General features: G+C 48.7%; 1 protein-coding gene across 1 annotated transcript; it reads left to right on the top strand.

Moving 5' to 3' along the window:
• Positions 1-3,276: 3,276 nt before the first annotated feature.
• LOC133123646 (fibronectin-like) lies at positions 3,277-15,818 on the top strand. The gene is made up of 16 exons (XM_061234123.1): positions 3,277-3,319; positions 4,260-4,439; positions 5,044-5,133; positions 5,509-5,697; positions 6,343-6,432; positions 7,106-7,285; positions 7,894-7,983; positions 8,349-8,537; positions 9,192-9,281; positions 9,757-10,172; positions 10,825-10,963; positions 11,610-11,768; positions 12,354-12,479; positions 12,777-12,883; positions 13,403-13,516; positions 14,243-15,818. Exons 1-16 carry the CDS (start codon positions 3,277-3,279, stop codon positions 14,309-14,311), a joined length of 2,271 nt encoding a protein of 756 aa, XP_061090107.1. The 3' UTR covers positions 14,312-15,818.
• Positions 15,819-17,656: the final 1,838 nt, after the last annotated feature.

Raw genomic sequence — 17,656 nt, forward strand, 5'->3', positions numbered from 1 at the left:
TCCCTTTTGTCTGAGTCGTGCATTTTGCATCCAACCCCCCACCCACTCATCTCAAGAATAACTCCTCTAGGTCAGACTAACTGATCCAGTTCAGAATAACTCATCCTGCCTCTTAGGACTTCAGTCTCCCCTGTAATCCCCCTCTCACTGTGGCTGTACAGCCGTGGGCTCTCGGCCGTGCCCAGAGCTGGGCTCTGTACTGTGGGCGATCCAGCTCCCTGCTCCCTGAGCCTGTGGGACAGACTGCCCGATCAGCTGTGTCTGGTGCAGTCGCTGCTTTCAAAGCTTTACTGTCGACCTGTGACTTTATTTGAATGTATTACTATAATTATAATGATAATAATAATAATTCTTATTATCACAGCGTGGCGGCACAGATGGTGCAGTGGGTAGCACTGCCGCCTCACAGCAAGGAGGTCCTGGGTTCGTATCCCCGTCGGCCGGGGCCTCTCTGTGCGGAGTTTGCATGTTCTCCCCGTGTCTGCGGGGGTTTCCTCCAGGTACTCCGGTTTCCTCCCACAGTCCAAAGACATGCACGTTAGGCTGATTGGAGAGTCTAAATTGCCCATAGGTATGAGTGTGTGTGTGAGTGAATGGTGTGTGTGCCCTGCGATGGACTGGCGACCTGTCCAGGGTGTATTCCTGCCTTTCGCCCAATGTATGCTGGGATAGGCTCCAGCCCCCTTGCAACCCTGTTCAGGATAAGCGGGTTAAGATAATGGATGGATGGATGGATGGATTATCACAGCTATGACTGCAGGCCGACATTGCCATTTCCCCCTGCAGAAGGCGCTGTAACCGCATCTCTCCTCCAAAGGATGTTTGTGACACAGTTTGCACGTCCTCTTTCTTTAGCCTGTGAAGTTTACAGCACCTGGTAAAACAAGCAGACACCAGGAACAAGGGCTGGGTAGGGCATCAGCCATGGTAATGGTACCATGACAGGCACAGAAAAGAGCAGACAAAAGACAAACACAGTGACGTATATCAGTTTGCGAGTCATGCCCCTGTCTGTGGGTTTCCTCCGGGGACTCGTTTGCCAAGCAGAGATGGGCAACTCCAGTCCTGGAGGGCCGGTGTGTATGCAGGATTATTATAGCAGAGATGGGCAACTCCAGTCCTGCAGGGCTGGTGTGTATGCAGGATTATAGCCGAGATGGGCAACTCCAGTCCTGGAGGGCCGGTGTGTATGCAGGATTATAGCAGAGATGGGCAACTCCAGTCCTGGAGGGCCGGTGTGTATGCAGGATTATTATAGCAGAGATGGGCAACTCCAGTCCTGCAGGGCTGGTGTGTATGCAGGATTATAGCCGAGATGGGCAACTCCAGTCCTGGAGGGCCGGTGTGTATGCAGGATTATAGCAGAGATGGGCAACTCCAGTCCTGGAGGGCCGGTGTGTATGCAGGATTATAGCCGAGATGGGCAACTCCAGTCCTGGAGGGCTGGTGTGTATGCAGGACGTTTGTCTGAAATCCAGAAACAGATATGACCTGCCTTGCCTGTCCCTGACCTAGTAGTGGTGATGGCTATTCATATTTGGCTTTCTGGACAGGACAGACTCAGTGTGGTTGTGCTTGCTTGGACCCAGCTTGTCTAGCAGGATGTCAGATGACAGAGGATCTTTTACATTACATTATTGGCATTTGGCAGACGCTCTTATCCAGAGTGACGTACAGTTGTCTAAGCCGGAGACAATCCTCCCCTGGAGCAATGTAGGGTTAAGGGCCTTGCTCAAGGGCCCCACGGCTGTGCGAATCTTATTGTGGCTACACCGGGATTAGAACCACCGACCTTGCAGGTCCCAGTCATTTACCTTAACCACTATGCGACAGGCCGCCATGTTCACACGTCATGCTTTCATGTGAAGTCTTGCAGCTTCAGTAGTGAAACAGTTTCAAACAGAAGCCAGTAAAGTGTGTTCCATATACTTTGGGGATGAGCACTTTACTCATTTTTACATTTACATTTTTGTCATTTGGCAGAGGCTTTTAATCCAAAGCGATTTACAAGTGCATAGGTTCTACCATAAGTCAAAGCATCACATCCAGAACTAGGAGAATACACATAGAATGCTGTTCTAAACATAGTCGTCATCATAAGTGGAATTTTTTTAATTAAAAAAAAAAAAAAAAAAAATATATATATATATATATCTGTGCACAAAAAAGAGCATCATTCTACGAACTGAAGTAAACATTAGTTAAACGATAGCTTTATTACTTCAGATGTCAAAGATGTCACAGTGCTGAGCACAGCCAAGAGCAGAACCATAGATTTCAGAAGACTCATTAAACGTGTGAAATCTGTTGCAGAACACAGTTTAGCCAAAGTGGTTTGTACTTCCTCTTATTCTAGCCATTTCATGAGAAGTTATATCATGGAAAGAAGGTACACACCAGTAACCAGAAGGGCTGTGTAGGGTGGGAGTTAGATACCAGTAACCAGAAGGGTTGTGTTTGGGAGAAGTTAGACACCAGTAAAAAGGAGTTGGGGAGAAGTTAGACACCAGTAAGAAGGCTGTGTTTGGGAGAAGTTAGACACCAGTAAAAAGGCTGTGTTGGGGAGAAGTTAGACACCAGTAAGAAGGCTGTGTAGAGCAGAAGTTAGACACCAGTAAGAAGGCTGTGTAGAGCAGAAGTTAGGCACCAGTAAGAAGCCTGTATAGGGCAGAAGTCATGGGGATGGTACAGTGGTGGACCCTACTCTGGATATCATGGTACTGTCACACACTTTCAGCTGAGGGTGAGTCTTTCTTTCTGCCTTAGTTATACATTTACTTACATATTCATAGATAGATCTCACACAGATATAATACAGTCTTAATTATAAGAGGAGTATGTGACACAGATAAGTACTGTAATAAATTACCTAGACCAATTTTTCGTCTTTTCAGTTTTTGACCCCACATACTGCCTTAATCTGTGAAATGCCAGGTAGTTACTCAGCCTGTTTAAAATTTTAATTATTTTCATATTAAAATATTAATTCAATATTAATAATATAATAATTATTATTATCAGGATACATGCAGTTATACAGACACATTCTAAAATTATTTTGCAGATATTTACAATGACTCCGTTCACTACCCAGAAAAATGCATGTTTTTGCTTGGAAAAATTCACAATATAACAACATCAACAGAAGATTGAAATGTTGATCGTGTCCTGCAAACAGATCAAATTTCTCCTTGCCAGGTTCCCACTCCAGGAAGTGTCAGCTAAAAGAGAATAGTTTTGTAAAATGCTACAACAACCCTGAGTGTAGAAAAAGACATGGTGCAGATCTTGCACAGGTATAAAAGCAGGACTACAGCTGGTATGAGCAAATCTGGGTTAACTGCAATTAACCTCCACATTGACATGCAATACTGTCATGCCTTTCTCAGTTGGATCTTGGTATTATTTGGTATATTTTTCTCTTTCTGCAGTGTTGGTACAATACAAATACTTTGTTCCTGGGCAGAGACAACGCATCTCTCTACAAGCCCCAGCTGAGCCCAAAGGGACAGAATTCATCTGGGAGTGGACATCACATGATGGAAGCTATACAATAGTGATAATAACTATACAGTCCAATGGAGCCTTTGTGTGGAATTCAAGGATTTTTTCTATTTCAAAGGAAAGCAAGTATGGCATTCGTCTGGAACCACAGTTACTGAATGCAGGGGTTTTTACTTTTATTCAAACTAAACCAGAGAAAGTCAACTTGGCCCAGATTAAAGTGTCTGCAGAGATTAAGATTAAGGTTGTCGCAGAGATGCACTATTGGCATCATCATCATCATCATCTAGCCGCGCAGGAAGTGTTAATGGGAAATGTTCGGCATTTATATAGCGCCTTTATCCAAAGCGCTGTACAATTTATGCTTCTCATTCACCCATTCACACACACACACTTGCACACCAACGGCGATTGGCCGCTATGCAAGGCGCCGACCAGCTTGTCAGGAGCATTTGGGGGGGTTGATCAGGCGTCTTGCTCAGGGACACTTCGACACAGCCCGGGCGGGAATCGAACCGGCAAACCCCCCACCCCCCCACCCCCCCAACAGCCATACGACCGCTCTTACCTCCTGAGCCAATGCCGCCCCCGTTCTGTGAAGTTTACCACGCTGGAGTCTCCTATCGCGTTTAGGCCTCTACACTCTCACTGGCATTGCACTACGACATGCTTATTACACTACGCCCCTACACTCACTTGTGTTATTAGCCTGTTTATTACACTCAAGCGTTTGCCGCCGCTTCCTGCCGTTTCAGCCATCAGCCCCCCTCGCCGTGTCCGGATCACGGACGTCAAAGACTCCTCCATCACGCTCACCTGGCGCTCCAAGGTGGAGACCATCTCCGGCTTCCTCATCGACGCCACCCCCACCAGCAACAGCCACGAGCCTATCCAACGAACCATCTCCCCTGACCTCCGCTCCTACACCCTTACTGGTATTTCCCCCATTACACTTTATTACATGCTTATTACGCTAGGCGCCTGCACTCTCACTTGTATTATCAGCCTGTTATTACATGATTACATGCTTATTGCACTAGGCCCCAACACACCGGTAATTACCATGTTATTACACTCAAGCCCTCTGCTGCTGTGTAGACTCAATTACATGCTTACTACACAAATGCTCTCTCCTACTGTAGTGGGTTCCAACGCAGTTCTTGTAGATCTGCCGTCCCGCAGGTTTTCACCCTAGGGTTGAGAGCCACTGTTCTACGGGTTAGGCCAGGGCTACTCGACTCCACGTCCTGTGGGCCACAGTGTCTGCAGGTATCCGCTCCAAGCATGCGCTACACCACCTGATTTCACCAATGACCTTGCTTACTGAACCAAGGAGGTAGAATATTCGGTGAAATCAGGTGGCGTAGCGCACGGTCGGAGCGAATGCCTGCAGACACTGCGGCCCGCAGGGCCTGGAGCTGAGTAGCGCTGATGTAGGCTACTGTTAGCCTTTTAATAGGGTAGTGCTTCAGATGCTACGGGCTGATTGTAGGATTGCAGAGACTGGGCTCATTGTTGTAACTGGTTGATCTCTTCCAGGTCTGCAGCCAGGCACCATCTACACCATCCACTTCTACACCCTGAACGGAGAGGCCCGAAGCGCCCCCTTCACTCTCACCACCAGCACAAGTACGTAACGCGTCCCAAAATGATGTGTGATGTGTGAAAATGATGAGTGACGCACTGACGTTTCAGTTTGTCTGTCTTCAACCAATTCAGTCCCAAGAGTGCCATATGACGACTGTAAAATCCCACAAGACGCTCAACCCTTCTCATTTTCAAATAATCACGTAATCACGATGACAGCTATGCAGCTATATTGAGCTCCTATTGAAACCAACTAAATTTTCTACATTTTCTCAATTCTCTCAACCAAAGCCAAAACCCCTTCATATAGGGCGTGGGACTGAAAGGGTTAGGCCCAGCACACCAGAGTTGGTGCTGTTACTTGACAGGACAGTGCGGTGCGGTCAGTGCGGTTGAGGTTTGAACGTTTTTTTGCAGTCAAACCGTCGGTGGAGGGTCCCACCAACATCCGCTTCACCTCGCTGACCCCCAACGCCATCTCGTTTACCTGGGACGCCCCCCGCACCCGAATCACCGGCTACTTCATCACCTACGAGGAGTCGGGCGGCTCCCCCCGGGAGCTGACCCCACGACCTCACGCCGGAATGAACTACGCCACCATCTCGGGTACCGGCCTGCGTCTCTCTCTCTCTCTCAAATGCCGCGCTGTCGTCCGATTCCTAATGGGTTCCTCATAACCTCTGAGCTCCTGTAAACTACTGTACTCCTACTGTAATCATCCTGTAAACATGGAAAACATGTTGGGGGCAGCCTGTAGCCTAGTGGCTAAGGTGCATGCATGAGATCCGGGAAAGGTTGGTGGTTCAAGCCCCGGTGCAGCCACGTTAAGTTGCACACAGCTGTTGGGCCCTTGAGCAAGGTCCCTAACCCTGTATTGGCCCCTGGGGGGCTGCACTGTGGCTGCCCATGGCTCCTCAGTGCCTCACCCTCAGGATGGGTAAAATGCAGAGGACTGATTACCCCAGAGGGTTCAGTGGAGTTTACCTTCTGAAAGGGTACTCTGGTGTCCTCCCACACTGGAAGACCTGTATTTCAGATTATGTATTACCCCCACCATGTCGCTGGCCTCAGAACTAGAGTCGGTCCCCGGGGCGCTGCACTGTGGCTACCCACTGCTCCTAAGATGGGTTAAATGCTGTTCAATAAAGTGTAAAATAAAAGAAACCCCATTGTAAAGCATTATTGAATTTGATGCTAATTTGTCTTTTTGCGACGTTTGGTTTGATGCGCTGCTGTCGTCTTTGTGCTCAGGGCTGAAGCCTGGCACTGAGTACATCATCAAGATCATCACCCTCCTGGGGGCCCAGCGAAGCAGCCCTCTGGTGGGCAAGGCAAGAACCCGTAAGTACAGACATGTACACACTCTCTATTTCAAAGGAAAGCAAGTATGGCATTCGTCTGGAACCACAGTTACTGAACGCAGGGGTTTTTACTTTTATTCAAACTAAACCAGAGAAAGTCAACTTGGCCCAGATTAAAGTGTCTGCAGAGATTAAGATTAAGGTTGTCGCAGAGATGCACTATTGGCATCATCATCATCATCACCTAGCCGCGCAGGAAGTGTTAATGGGAAATGTTCGGCATTAATATAGCGCCTTTATCCAAAGCGCTGTACAATTTATGCTTCTCATTCACCCATTCACACACACACACTTGCACACCAACGGCGATTGGCCGCTATGCAAGGCGCCGACCAGCTTGTCAGGAGCATTTGGGGGGGTTGATCAGGCGTCTTGCTCAGGGACACTTCGACACAGCCCGGGCGGGAATCGAACCGGCAAACCCCCCACCCCCCCACCCCCCCAACAGCCATACGACCGCTCTTACCTCCTGAGCCAATGCCGCCCCCGTTCTGTGAAGTTTACCACGCTGGAGTCTCCTATCGCGTTTAGGCCTCTACACTCTCACTGGTATTGCACTACGACATGCTTATTACACTACGCCCCTACACTCACTTGTGTTATTAGCCTGTTTATTACACTCAAGCGTTTGCCGCCGCTTCCTGCCGTTTCAGCCATCAGCCCCCCTCGCCGTGTCCGGATCACGGACGTCAAAGACTCCTCCATCACGCTCACCTGGCGCTCCAAGGTGGAGACCATCTCCGGCTTCCTCATCGACGCCACCCCCACCAGCAGCAGCCACGAGCCCATCCGACGAACCATCTCCCCTGACCTCCGCTCCTACACCCTTACTGGTATTTCCCCCATTACACTTTATTACATGCTTATTACGCTAGGCGCCTGCACTCTCACTTGTATTATTAGCCTGTTATTACATGATTACATGCTTATTGCACTAGGCCCCAACACACCGGTAATTACCATGTTATTACACTCAAGCCCTCTGCTGCTGTGTAGACTCAATTACATGCTTACTACACAAATGAATGCTCTCTTCTACTGTAGTGGGTTCCAACCCAGTTCTTGTAGATCTGCCGTCCCGTAGGTTTTCACCCTAGGGTTGAGAACCACTGTTCTACGGGTTAGGCCAGGGCTACTCGACTCCACGTCCTGCGGGCCACAGTGTCTGCAGGTATCCGCTCCAAGCATGCGCTACACCACCTGATTTCACCAATGACCTTGCTTACTGAACCAAGGAGGTAGAATATTCGGTGAAATCAGGTGGCGTAGCGCACGGTCGGAGCGAATGCCTGCAGACACTGCGGCCCGCAGGGCCTGGAGCTGAGTAGCGCTGATATAGGCTACTGTTAGCCTTTTAATAGGGTAGTGCTTCAGATCCTACGGGCTGATTGTAGGATTGCAGAGACTGGGCTCATTGTTGTAACTGGTTGATCTCTTCCAGGTCTGCAGCCAGGCACCATCTACACCATCCTCTTCTACACCCTGAACGGAGAGGCCCGAAGCGCACCCTTCACTCTCACCACCAGCACAAGTACGTAACGCGTCCCAAAATGATGTGTGAAAATGAGTGATGCACTGACATTTCAGTTTGTCTGTCTTTAACCAATTCAGTCCCAAGAGTGCCATATGACGACTGTAAAATCCCACAAGACGCTCAACCCTTCTCATTTTCAAATAATCACGTAATCACGATGACAGCTATGCAACTATATTGAGCTCCTATTGAAACCGACTAAATTTTCTACATTTTCTCAATTCTCTCAACCAAAGCCAAAACCCCTTCATATAGGGCGTGGGACTGAAAGGGTTAGGCCCAGCACACTAGAGTTGGTGCTGTTACTTGACAGGACAGTGCGGTGCGGTCAGTGCGGTTGACGTTTGAACGTTTTTTTGCAGTCAAACCGTCGGTGGAGGGTCCCACCAACATCCGCTTCACCTCGCTGACCCCCAACGCCATCTCGTTTACCTGGGACGCCCCCCGCACCCGAATCACCGGCTACTTCATCACCTACGAGGAGTCGGGCGGCTCCCCCCGGGAGCTGACCCCACGACCTCACGCCGGAATGAACTACGCCACCATCTCGGGTACCGGCCTGCGTCTCTCACACAAATGCCGCGCTGTCGTCCGATTCCTAATGGGTTCCTCATAACCTCTGAGCTCCTGTAAACTACTGTACTCCTACTGTAATCATCCTGTAAACATGGAAAACATGTTGGGGGCAGCCTGTAGCCTAGAGGCTAAGGTGCATGCATGAGATCCGGAAAGGTTGGTGGTTCAAGCCCCGGTGCAGCCACGTTAAGTTGCACACAGCTGTTGGGCCCTTGAGCAAGGTCCCTAACCCTATATTGGCCCCTGGGGGGCTGCACTGTGGCTGCCCATGGCTCCTCAGTACCTCAGCACCTCAGCACCTTACCCTCAGGATGGGTAAAATGCAGAGGACTGATTACCCCAGAGGGTTCAGTGAAGTTTACCTTCGGAAAGGGTACTCCGGTGTCCTCCCACACTGGAAGACCTGTATTTCAGATTATGTATTACCCCCACCATGTCGCTGGCCTCAGAACTAGAGTCGGTCCCCGGGGCGCTGCACTGTGGCTACCCACTGCTCCTAAGATGGGTTAAATGCTGTTCAATAAAGTGTAAAATGAAATAAACCCCATTGTAAAGCATTATTGAATTTGATGCTAATTTGTCTTTTTGCGACGTTTGGTTTGATGCGCTGCTGTCGTCTTTGTGCTCAGGGCTGAAGCCTGGCACTGAGTACATCATCAAGATCATCACCCTCCTGGGGGCCCAGCGAAGCAGCCCTCTGGTGGGCAAGGCAAGAACCCGTAAGTACAGACATGTACACACTCTCTCTCACACACTCACACACACACTCTCACACACAAACCAACATGCACACACACACACACACATCCTTTTTTTGCTGAAAAGGGTAAGGGTTGGCAAAAAAAGATGTTAAAGCCAGCACCATTTCGGCACCAGGGGAAAGGTACAGCTTTTCAGGTAATCAGAAGTGCTCTTGCTGCCGCAAGTTCACTTTGGAGGCCAGCTAATCTTACCCAAGTAACTACTCCCCAAGTGCTTTTTAACAAAGCATTTACTTTTGAATGGCTGTATAAAAAAAAATAAAAAAAAATATTCAAAAGTGAATGTTGGCCAGCTTGGCTCCGCTGAATCCAGCAGAGATGGCGGTCCTGATGGATTCGCACTTCCGCCCCCCCCCCCCACTGCTGGGGGCGCTGTGGCTAACGCAGGCCGTCCCTAACGCGCGCTTTGCCTCCTAACCCGTCTCTCCGCTAGAACCCGAGCCCCTGCTGCCCGTCCTGCCCGCCCTGCCTGTCCCCCACCGGCCCGGCCCGGACATTCTGGACGTGCCCGAAACCGACTTGGACCAGAACCGCGTGCAGCTTGTCGGCACGAACGGGCACGACATGCTGGGACAGCAAGGCCAGCACATCTACACAGAGTACCAGAGCCAGGGGAACGGTCCCCAAATCACCTTCACCGAACTGGGCCCCGACAGGGAGCTGGTGCCCCTGGTGCGGGTCGGTGACGGGCCCGTGCTGGCCTATCCCTTTGGTTTTCCAGAGAACGAAACGGGAATGCCGCAGGAGTCCCAGACCCAGACCACCGTCTCCTGGCAACCGTACCAGCAAAGCTCCGAGTACCTGCTGTCCTGCCAGCCTGTCACCCAGCAGAACGAGAAGCTGTTCCAGGTACGTACGTACACACGCACACACACACACACACACACACACACACACACACACACCACAACGAGAAGCTGTTCCAGGTACGTACGTACACACACACACACACACCACAATGAGAAGCTGTTCCAGGTACATACACACACACTACAGTCAGGTGCAAACCCTATCAAACAGTGTAAACACACACACACACACACACACACACACACCACAACGAGAAGCTGTTCCAGGTACGTACGTGCACACACATACACACACACACACACACACACACACACACACGCACCACAATGAGAAGCTTTTTCCAGGTACATACGTACACACACACACACACACACACACACACACACCACAACAAGAAGGCAGAAGGCGTTCCAGGTACGTATGTACATACATGCATACACACACACCACTACGAGAAGGTGTTCCAGGTACATACACACACACTACAGTCAGGTGCAAACCCTATCAAACACAGTGTACACACACACACACACACACACACACACACACACACACACACAGAAATAAAAAAACCTACTCTTCAAAGTTCTTAGTGCAAAAGGATCTAGGATTTCGCTGTATGATGTAATCAGCAGCCAGGATTCCCTCCGTGTTTCTGACCCGCCTCTCCGAACTTTCCTCCTCCCACCAGATGCGCCTCCCCGGCACCTCCACCAGCGCCACCCTCGTGGGCCTGACCTCCGGAGCCTCCTACAACGTCATCGTGGAGGCCATCAAAGAGGGGCTCAAACGCAAGATCCTGGAGGAGATGATCACCGTCAGCAACACCGGTAACCAAACGGGCTTTACACTGAGGCTGATTCTGAAACTAATTACTGCCACTCCAGTCCTTAACCATAACCGTTTTAGATTCAAATACTTTTCTACACCTTACTGAGCCTGTCTGGAGTAGTGGACCTAGTACCTATGAAATGCTCCTCAAAACGTGCAAAACCCGCCTTCTGGTCCTCTCGGTTGGCTCCGTTGCACCAGACAGGATCAGTCGAGCACAGAAAAGTATTCGAATCCAAAATGGTTACATGCTTGGCCCAGGTCTGATGCACACTAATTTTAAAATGAATAATTACTGTATTTTCCTCTGTTCATGGTAAATGGTAAATGGTTGGCATTCATATAGCGCCTTTATCCAAAGCGCTGTTCAAACACCCATTCACACACCAGTGGCAATTGGCCGCCATGCGAGGCACCAACCAGCTCATCAGGAGCACTTGGGGGTTAGGCTTCTTGCTCAGGGACAGTTCGACACACCCAGGGTGGGGGATCGAACCGGCAACCCTCCGACTGCCGGACTGCTCTTACTGCCTGAGCCAATATCACCCCCCTGGTCACGTGTGTTGATGTGCATTTGTTTAATTACTTTAATTACTTTAATGAGTTGATTTTTTAAAATGGCTGTTTCGCGCCTCCCCTCTCCAGTTCCAGGGAACGTGCCCTCCAAGGACGTGTGCTACGACACCTTCACGGCGACCTACCACGACGTGGGAGACGAGTGGGAGCGCATGTCCGACACGGGCTTCAAGCTCTGGTGCAAGTGCCTGGGACTCGGGAGCGGCCATTTTAGATGCGATTCCTCCAGTGAGTGGCACACCTATCCCATCATGCACCCCGCGTCACCTTCACCACCTTCCTGTCCCAATTGGTCTTGGGGGGGGGGGGCTCATTTGAAGGGGCCTCCTAGCTGCGGCTTCTTCTCACACCTAGAAGGCACATTTAACGGATAGGAATTTTTCTTAAAGATGGTGGACCTCAAGACGATTTCCAGGTCTGGCAGAGAGCAAGGAGTTAGGTGGTGGGGAAAAATAAGTGATTGAAAAGAGCCTTTAGAAAGGTCTTCTTACCCCATTCATAAATCAAACCAAGCGCAGTAAGAAAGACCCGTCAAAATGCTGATTGTGTATTGCGTCCAGTGCAATTTTACCCATGCTTAATTTAACGTGTCACTGTTGTCAGCATACTTGCTTTACAACATGCTGTTGTCAACATGTTTTTTTTTCAACTACTTTACCTGTTTAGCAGACAATGCAATTACCAAGGCTTTTGTGTTTCTCTGGTAAGATCTTGTGGTGATTTTATTGGTCAACGGTCATGTGACTACTGAGTGGGGGTGGATTTGCTCTCCAGGAATATAACCAGGAACCCTCTCTTCTCCCCCCCAAACAGAGTGGTGTCATGACAACGGGCAGAACTACCGCATCGATGAGAAGTGGGACCGCAAGGCGGAGAACGGTCACATGATGAGCTGCACCTGTCTAGGCAACGGGAAGGGCGAGTTCAAGTGCGAGCCACGTGAGTTATTATTATTATTATTATTATTATTATTCATTTGTAATTTGCACTAGAAATGCATAATGTTGTTGACCATGAAGTGTATGGCAGTCTTTGGGAACTTACTGCTGGGGAAGTTTGGGAACCATTGACTTGCAGAACCCGGTTGTCATTGCCAACAGGCATAATGCCCCTCTCAGTGATGATGATGATGATGAGGATGAGGATGATGATGTTGTTGATTATGGCCAAGGGTCTTTGTGTAGCCTTCTGTCGGATGTAGATGTTTGATTAACCCCCCGTTGTCCCTGTGTTCAGATGAGGCCACCTGCTATGATAACGGGAAGGTGTACCAGGTGGGGAACCAGTGGCAGAAGGAGTACTTGGGAGCCATTTGCACCTGCACTTGTCACGGCGGTCAGCAGGTAAAAACCAGTGCACCTCCACGGGTGAATGTGGGAGTGTAGTGGGGTTTCCATCCAGCCGTTTTTAAAGCCCAAAAAAGAAAAGGTCACTCTTTTGATGACATCATGCTGTTGCGTCCTCTTCTGAATATTCACGTAACAGCAGCTGATGGAAACACGCACCGATTCACGTTTACTTTTTGACGACTTTTCGGAAATTCCACTCAACATTTGCGAAACATTTGAAACTTAATGACTCCACCAGCAAGTGTGAACATCGCGCAGGTGTGTGACTGTAGGTGTGTGAACGTCACGCAGGTGTGTGACTGCAGGTGTGTGAATGTCACACAGGTGTGTGAACGTCGCACAGGTGTGTGACTGCAGGTGTGTGAACATCACGCAGGTGTGTGACTGCAGGTGTGTGAACGTGGCGCAGGTGTGTGAACGTCGCGCAGGTGTGTGAACGTCGCGCAGGTGTGTGAACGTCGCGCAGGTGTGTGAACGTCACACAGGTGTGTGACTGCTGCGTTGTCCCCTCAGGGTTGGCGCTGTGAGAACTGCCGTCGGCCGGGCGCTGATCTGGACGTGGACCTGGTGCAGCCCGTACACACGGACCTGTACGACCGCTACAGGGAGAACACCCTGCGCAAACTGGTGAGCACCGCTCCCCGTTACCGTTTCTGCCCCTGAACAGCGCCCCTCTCCACACTCTACTGTTTCTGTTCCTCAACTCTACTCTGCAAACGGCCCTGCAAACTGCTTCCGTGGGTAGTATTCAAACGACACAAACGAAACAAAATTTTTCATGTCTAATTTTGCACCTAAATAACTCCACTATAAATGGTAGCCACATCTCAACTAAGCTTGGAAACCTGAGCCCCGTTCCACAAAGCAGGATTATTGAGCTAGCTGGATAACTGTACTGAGTAAAACCAGGAACGGTCCTTTTTACTTCAGTCCATGTTCCAGATTTTGGTGGAGCTCTGGATTTTACTTGATAATCTTTGTGGAAAAACAGGAAACGGGGCCCTGGTCATGTCAGTGGACTAAAATCAACAAGCACCATCTAATCAAGAAATAAAGAAGCTGGAACATACATTGTATAAAAATCAAAAGTGAATTAAAAGTGAATTAGAAGTGTTTTTTATTTAATATTTTATTTCATACGACGTATAAAAATGTGATCTCACCAGAATTGTAAAGAAATGGCTAGTATGTTTAACCATTGCAGTCTCACTGAAAGGATTGTGGACTAAACCAAAAAAAAAAGGGGGGGGGGGGGGGGTCCGGGGGTGCTGAAATGCAGAAAAGTATCATGTGATGTAAGATATAAAAATGGAAAGGTCCACGGGAACTGAGTGCCGTGTGTTTTTCCGGCAGAATATTCAATGCCCCATTGAGTGCCTGAGGCCGGAGCTCCTTGCAGACGCCCAAAACCCGAGAGAGTGAACGGAGACCCCCCCCGTCCGTCCGTCCATCCGTCGGTCGGTCCATCCTACCCCTGCTCCCCAGCTATGTACCGTGCCGGTGATGTTGAGGAGGCCGCCCCTCACCCCAGACTGTCCCAATAACGCCCTCTGTGCCTTATCCTCTCACCCCAGACTGTACCGATAACACCCTCTGTGCCTTATTCTCCTACACCTCTCACCCCAGACTGTACCAATAACACCCGCTGTGCCTTATCCTCTCACCCCAGACTGTACCAATAACACCCTCTGTGCCTTATTCTCCTACACCCTCTCACCCCAGACTGTACCAATAACACCCTCTGTGCCTTATTGTCCTACACCCTCTCACCCCAGACTGTACCAATAACACCCTCTGTGCCTTATTCTCCTACACCTCTCACCCCAGACAGTACCAATAACACCCTCTGTGCCTTATTCTCCTACACCCTCACCCCAGACTGTACCAATAACACCCTCTGTGCCTTATTCTCTAAACCCCCCCCCCACCTCTCACCCCAGACTGTACCAATAACACCCTCTGTGCCTTATTCTCCTACACCTCTCACCCCAGACTGTACCAATAACGCCCTCTGTGCCTTACCCGCCCCCCCCCCCTCCTTACGGATAATCCGATCAACCATCCGCTGCTGCTTCCCCTCACGCCTTCCTGCAGAATCCGCTCTACAGACGTATTCGCAAAACATTTTTTTAATTTTTTAAAATATTTGGTTTGTCCAATTTTTTAAATTTGTAATTATTTTTTTTTTGATACATATACTCCTTTGAGACACTTTAAAGAAAGAAAAAGGAAGAAGAAAAACATTAACCTGTATCCAGTGTTCCCGCATGGCCCTAAAAGGCCCTGGGGGGTTGTAGTCTTTATGGTGTAAGTGTAGGCTCAAAGACCCTGGGATTTGTAGTTTTTACAGGATTTTTTTTTGTTTTTATGTGTGTGTTGGACCCTGTCCCTGATTCGTTCATTGTTAGTTCAGATTTTAGCAGGGCTGCAGATTTGGGAGGCCTGCATTGGGCCTCCTGTGCCTTTCAGTATTCTCTAAACACAATGTTGAGTTGCAGCGTGTTCAGTGTTCTCACTTTTCTGTTATTGTACTTGTTTGTTTGTTTTTTTTATTTTTTTTAAAATCTGAAATGAAGCACTGTTTTAGCAAACGCAAGCTGTCCAACCCGTGGCCACAGACGGTGCTTGCTTCCCGCTCCTGAACTGTGTGTTTGGTTTGGTTTGTTTCTGTCCTGTAACCTCTGCTCTTGTACGGGAAGCACTGTCCGTGACACTTGCCGATCTCGACTGATTTGTTGTAGTTGTTCACTTTAAAAACAAAACAAACCAAAAAAAAACTAGTTTTTATTTATCCCTCTCTTCCGAGCATTTTGTGTGAATGCAAATTTTGAGGTGTAAACTTTTTTTTATTTTTATACTGTAGGTGCCAAAGTCTTTACTACTGTGGACAGAAATTCCTTTTAATAAAGTTTTACAAGAACCTCAAAAAGGTCTTGAGTTTTATTGATTGCTTTTACTCTTGTAAAGGGTGTGAATGCTGTCTCTGACCTTGTAGCACAAGCACTTTTAATAATAACGAAGGGTTTGGAGTAAAGCACAAATTACTGCTGCCTTACATGGGTGTTTGTGTCATGACCACAGGTCAAAGATCATGTTAAGAGCTGAAGTTGGAGCCAAAATGGAGGATGGCACAAAATGGAAAATGCTAAATTATGGGCTCATTATCACATTGAGTTATTAGTCATTATGTAATGCTCAGTTAATGCATTCGGCTAGGAGTTGCCGTTTTAGACTACACGTGAAAACCGATGGTTTAGCAGGGTTTTCAGACACAAAGCAAGAGGTTGGGACGGTTCTAGATCTTCGGGAACATTTGAGGCAAACCTTGGCACACCTTGCTACTAATCATGAAAGTCTCAGACGGTCCGGCTCGCATACCGGTCGATGCCATTGGCCATCTCTGCCCACTTCACGCAGATCCTGGAGCCACCAGGGTCACGTTCAGCAAACCATTTATTTAAACTAAAACATCCTGCAACATCCTTTCAAACCGTGGGCGGACTGCCTGAGGTTGGCACGGTTTTAAAGTCTAGGCGGCACGTGAGTGTGTGAGTGAATGGTGTGTGTGCCCTGTGATGGACTGGCGACCTGTCCAGGGTGTATTCCTGCCTTTCGCCCAACGTATGCTGGGATTGGCTCCAGCTCCCCTGCTACCCTGTTCAGGATAAGTGGGTTTGGATAATGAATGAATGAATGAATGAATGAATGAATGAATGAATGAATGAATGAATGAATGAATGAATGAATGAATGTGTATGTGTATGTGTATGTGTATGTGTATGTGTATGTGTATGTGTATGTGTATGTGTATGTGTATGTGTCACACTGTTGGGAGAAAACGTATTGTTAACCCAGAAACCTTGACAAAACGTAGGAAAAAACGTTTTATGGTTGAATGTCTCCCAGTTATCCTCTTTGTCTCCAGCCAATCACGTGCCGTGGATTCCCAACTGCTATCCTGATCTCCAATGCCAATGAACTGGACACTCCGTTAACTAGTGGAAGTTTGGAAATTCCGTTGGTACACTTGTCAGTCAACTAGTACAGCTGATCACAAATTGGCCAATGTATGAGGCTACATTGTGGGCTTTTCTGAGCATAATACATACTTCGTCTGTATTATGGCGCTGCCATGGTGATTCCTCCAGTGGTTCCTGAGGCCCACACTGGTCACCTCTAAATGGACTAAACGCGTAGTATTCATTATTATGGACACTTTATACTTTTATACCCTCTGAGTATTTCATAGGTTCCTATACACAAGCTCAGTAAAGTGTGGAAAAGCATTTGAATCCAAAATAATTTTGGATTTGACCCAGGTCTGTTCCTGTCATCCATAACACCCCCAGGGCCCTATTCCCTCCTCCCTGGTCCAGTCAAACCCCCCTCTTTCCCTTTCCCATGTTACCTGGCCATCTTTGGCGTAGCACACAGATTTGGACTGTGTGTACTTCAAGGCAAAGGTCCTCACAGTGAGGTCGTGCGCTGCATTCTGGGACAGCGCAGACCATTTACCATTCACCTCCACCCTTTAAACAAAATGCATGGCTAGTGATGGTAAATGGATGGTTGGAATTTATATAGCGCCTTTATCCAAAGCGTTGTACAACTGATGCTTCTCATGCACCCATTCATACACACACTCACACACCACCGGCGATTGGCTGCCACGCAAGGCACCGAGCAGCTCGTCAGGAGCATCTGGGGGTTAGACGTCTTCCTCAGGGACACTCTGACACAGAGCCCGGGCGGGGGATCGAATGTGAT

This window comes from Conger conger, chromosome 3, assembly GCF_963514075.1.
Source record: "Conger conger chromosome 3, fConCon1.1, whole genome shotgun sequence".
Lineage (NCBI taxonomy): Eukaryota > Metazoa > Chordata > Actinopteri > Anguilliformes > Congridae > Conger > Conger conger.

Bases quoted from the DNA above. Each gene is read 5' to 3' on its own strand.
- LOC133123646 (XM_061234123.1), top strand. From the start codon at position 3,277: ATGGTGCAGATCTTGCACAGGTATAAAAGCAGGACTACAGCTG. The intron at 7,984-8,348 runs GTACGTAACGCG...GTTTTTTTGCAG, and splicing joins CACTCTCACCACCAGCACAA to TCAAACCGTCGGTGGAGGGT. The intron at 8,538-9,191 runs GTACCGGCCTGC...CTTTGTGCTCAG, and splicing joins GAACTACGCCACCATCTCGG to GGCTGAAGCCTGGCACTGAG.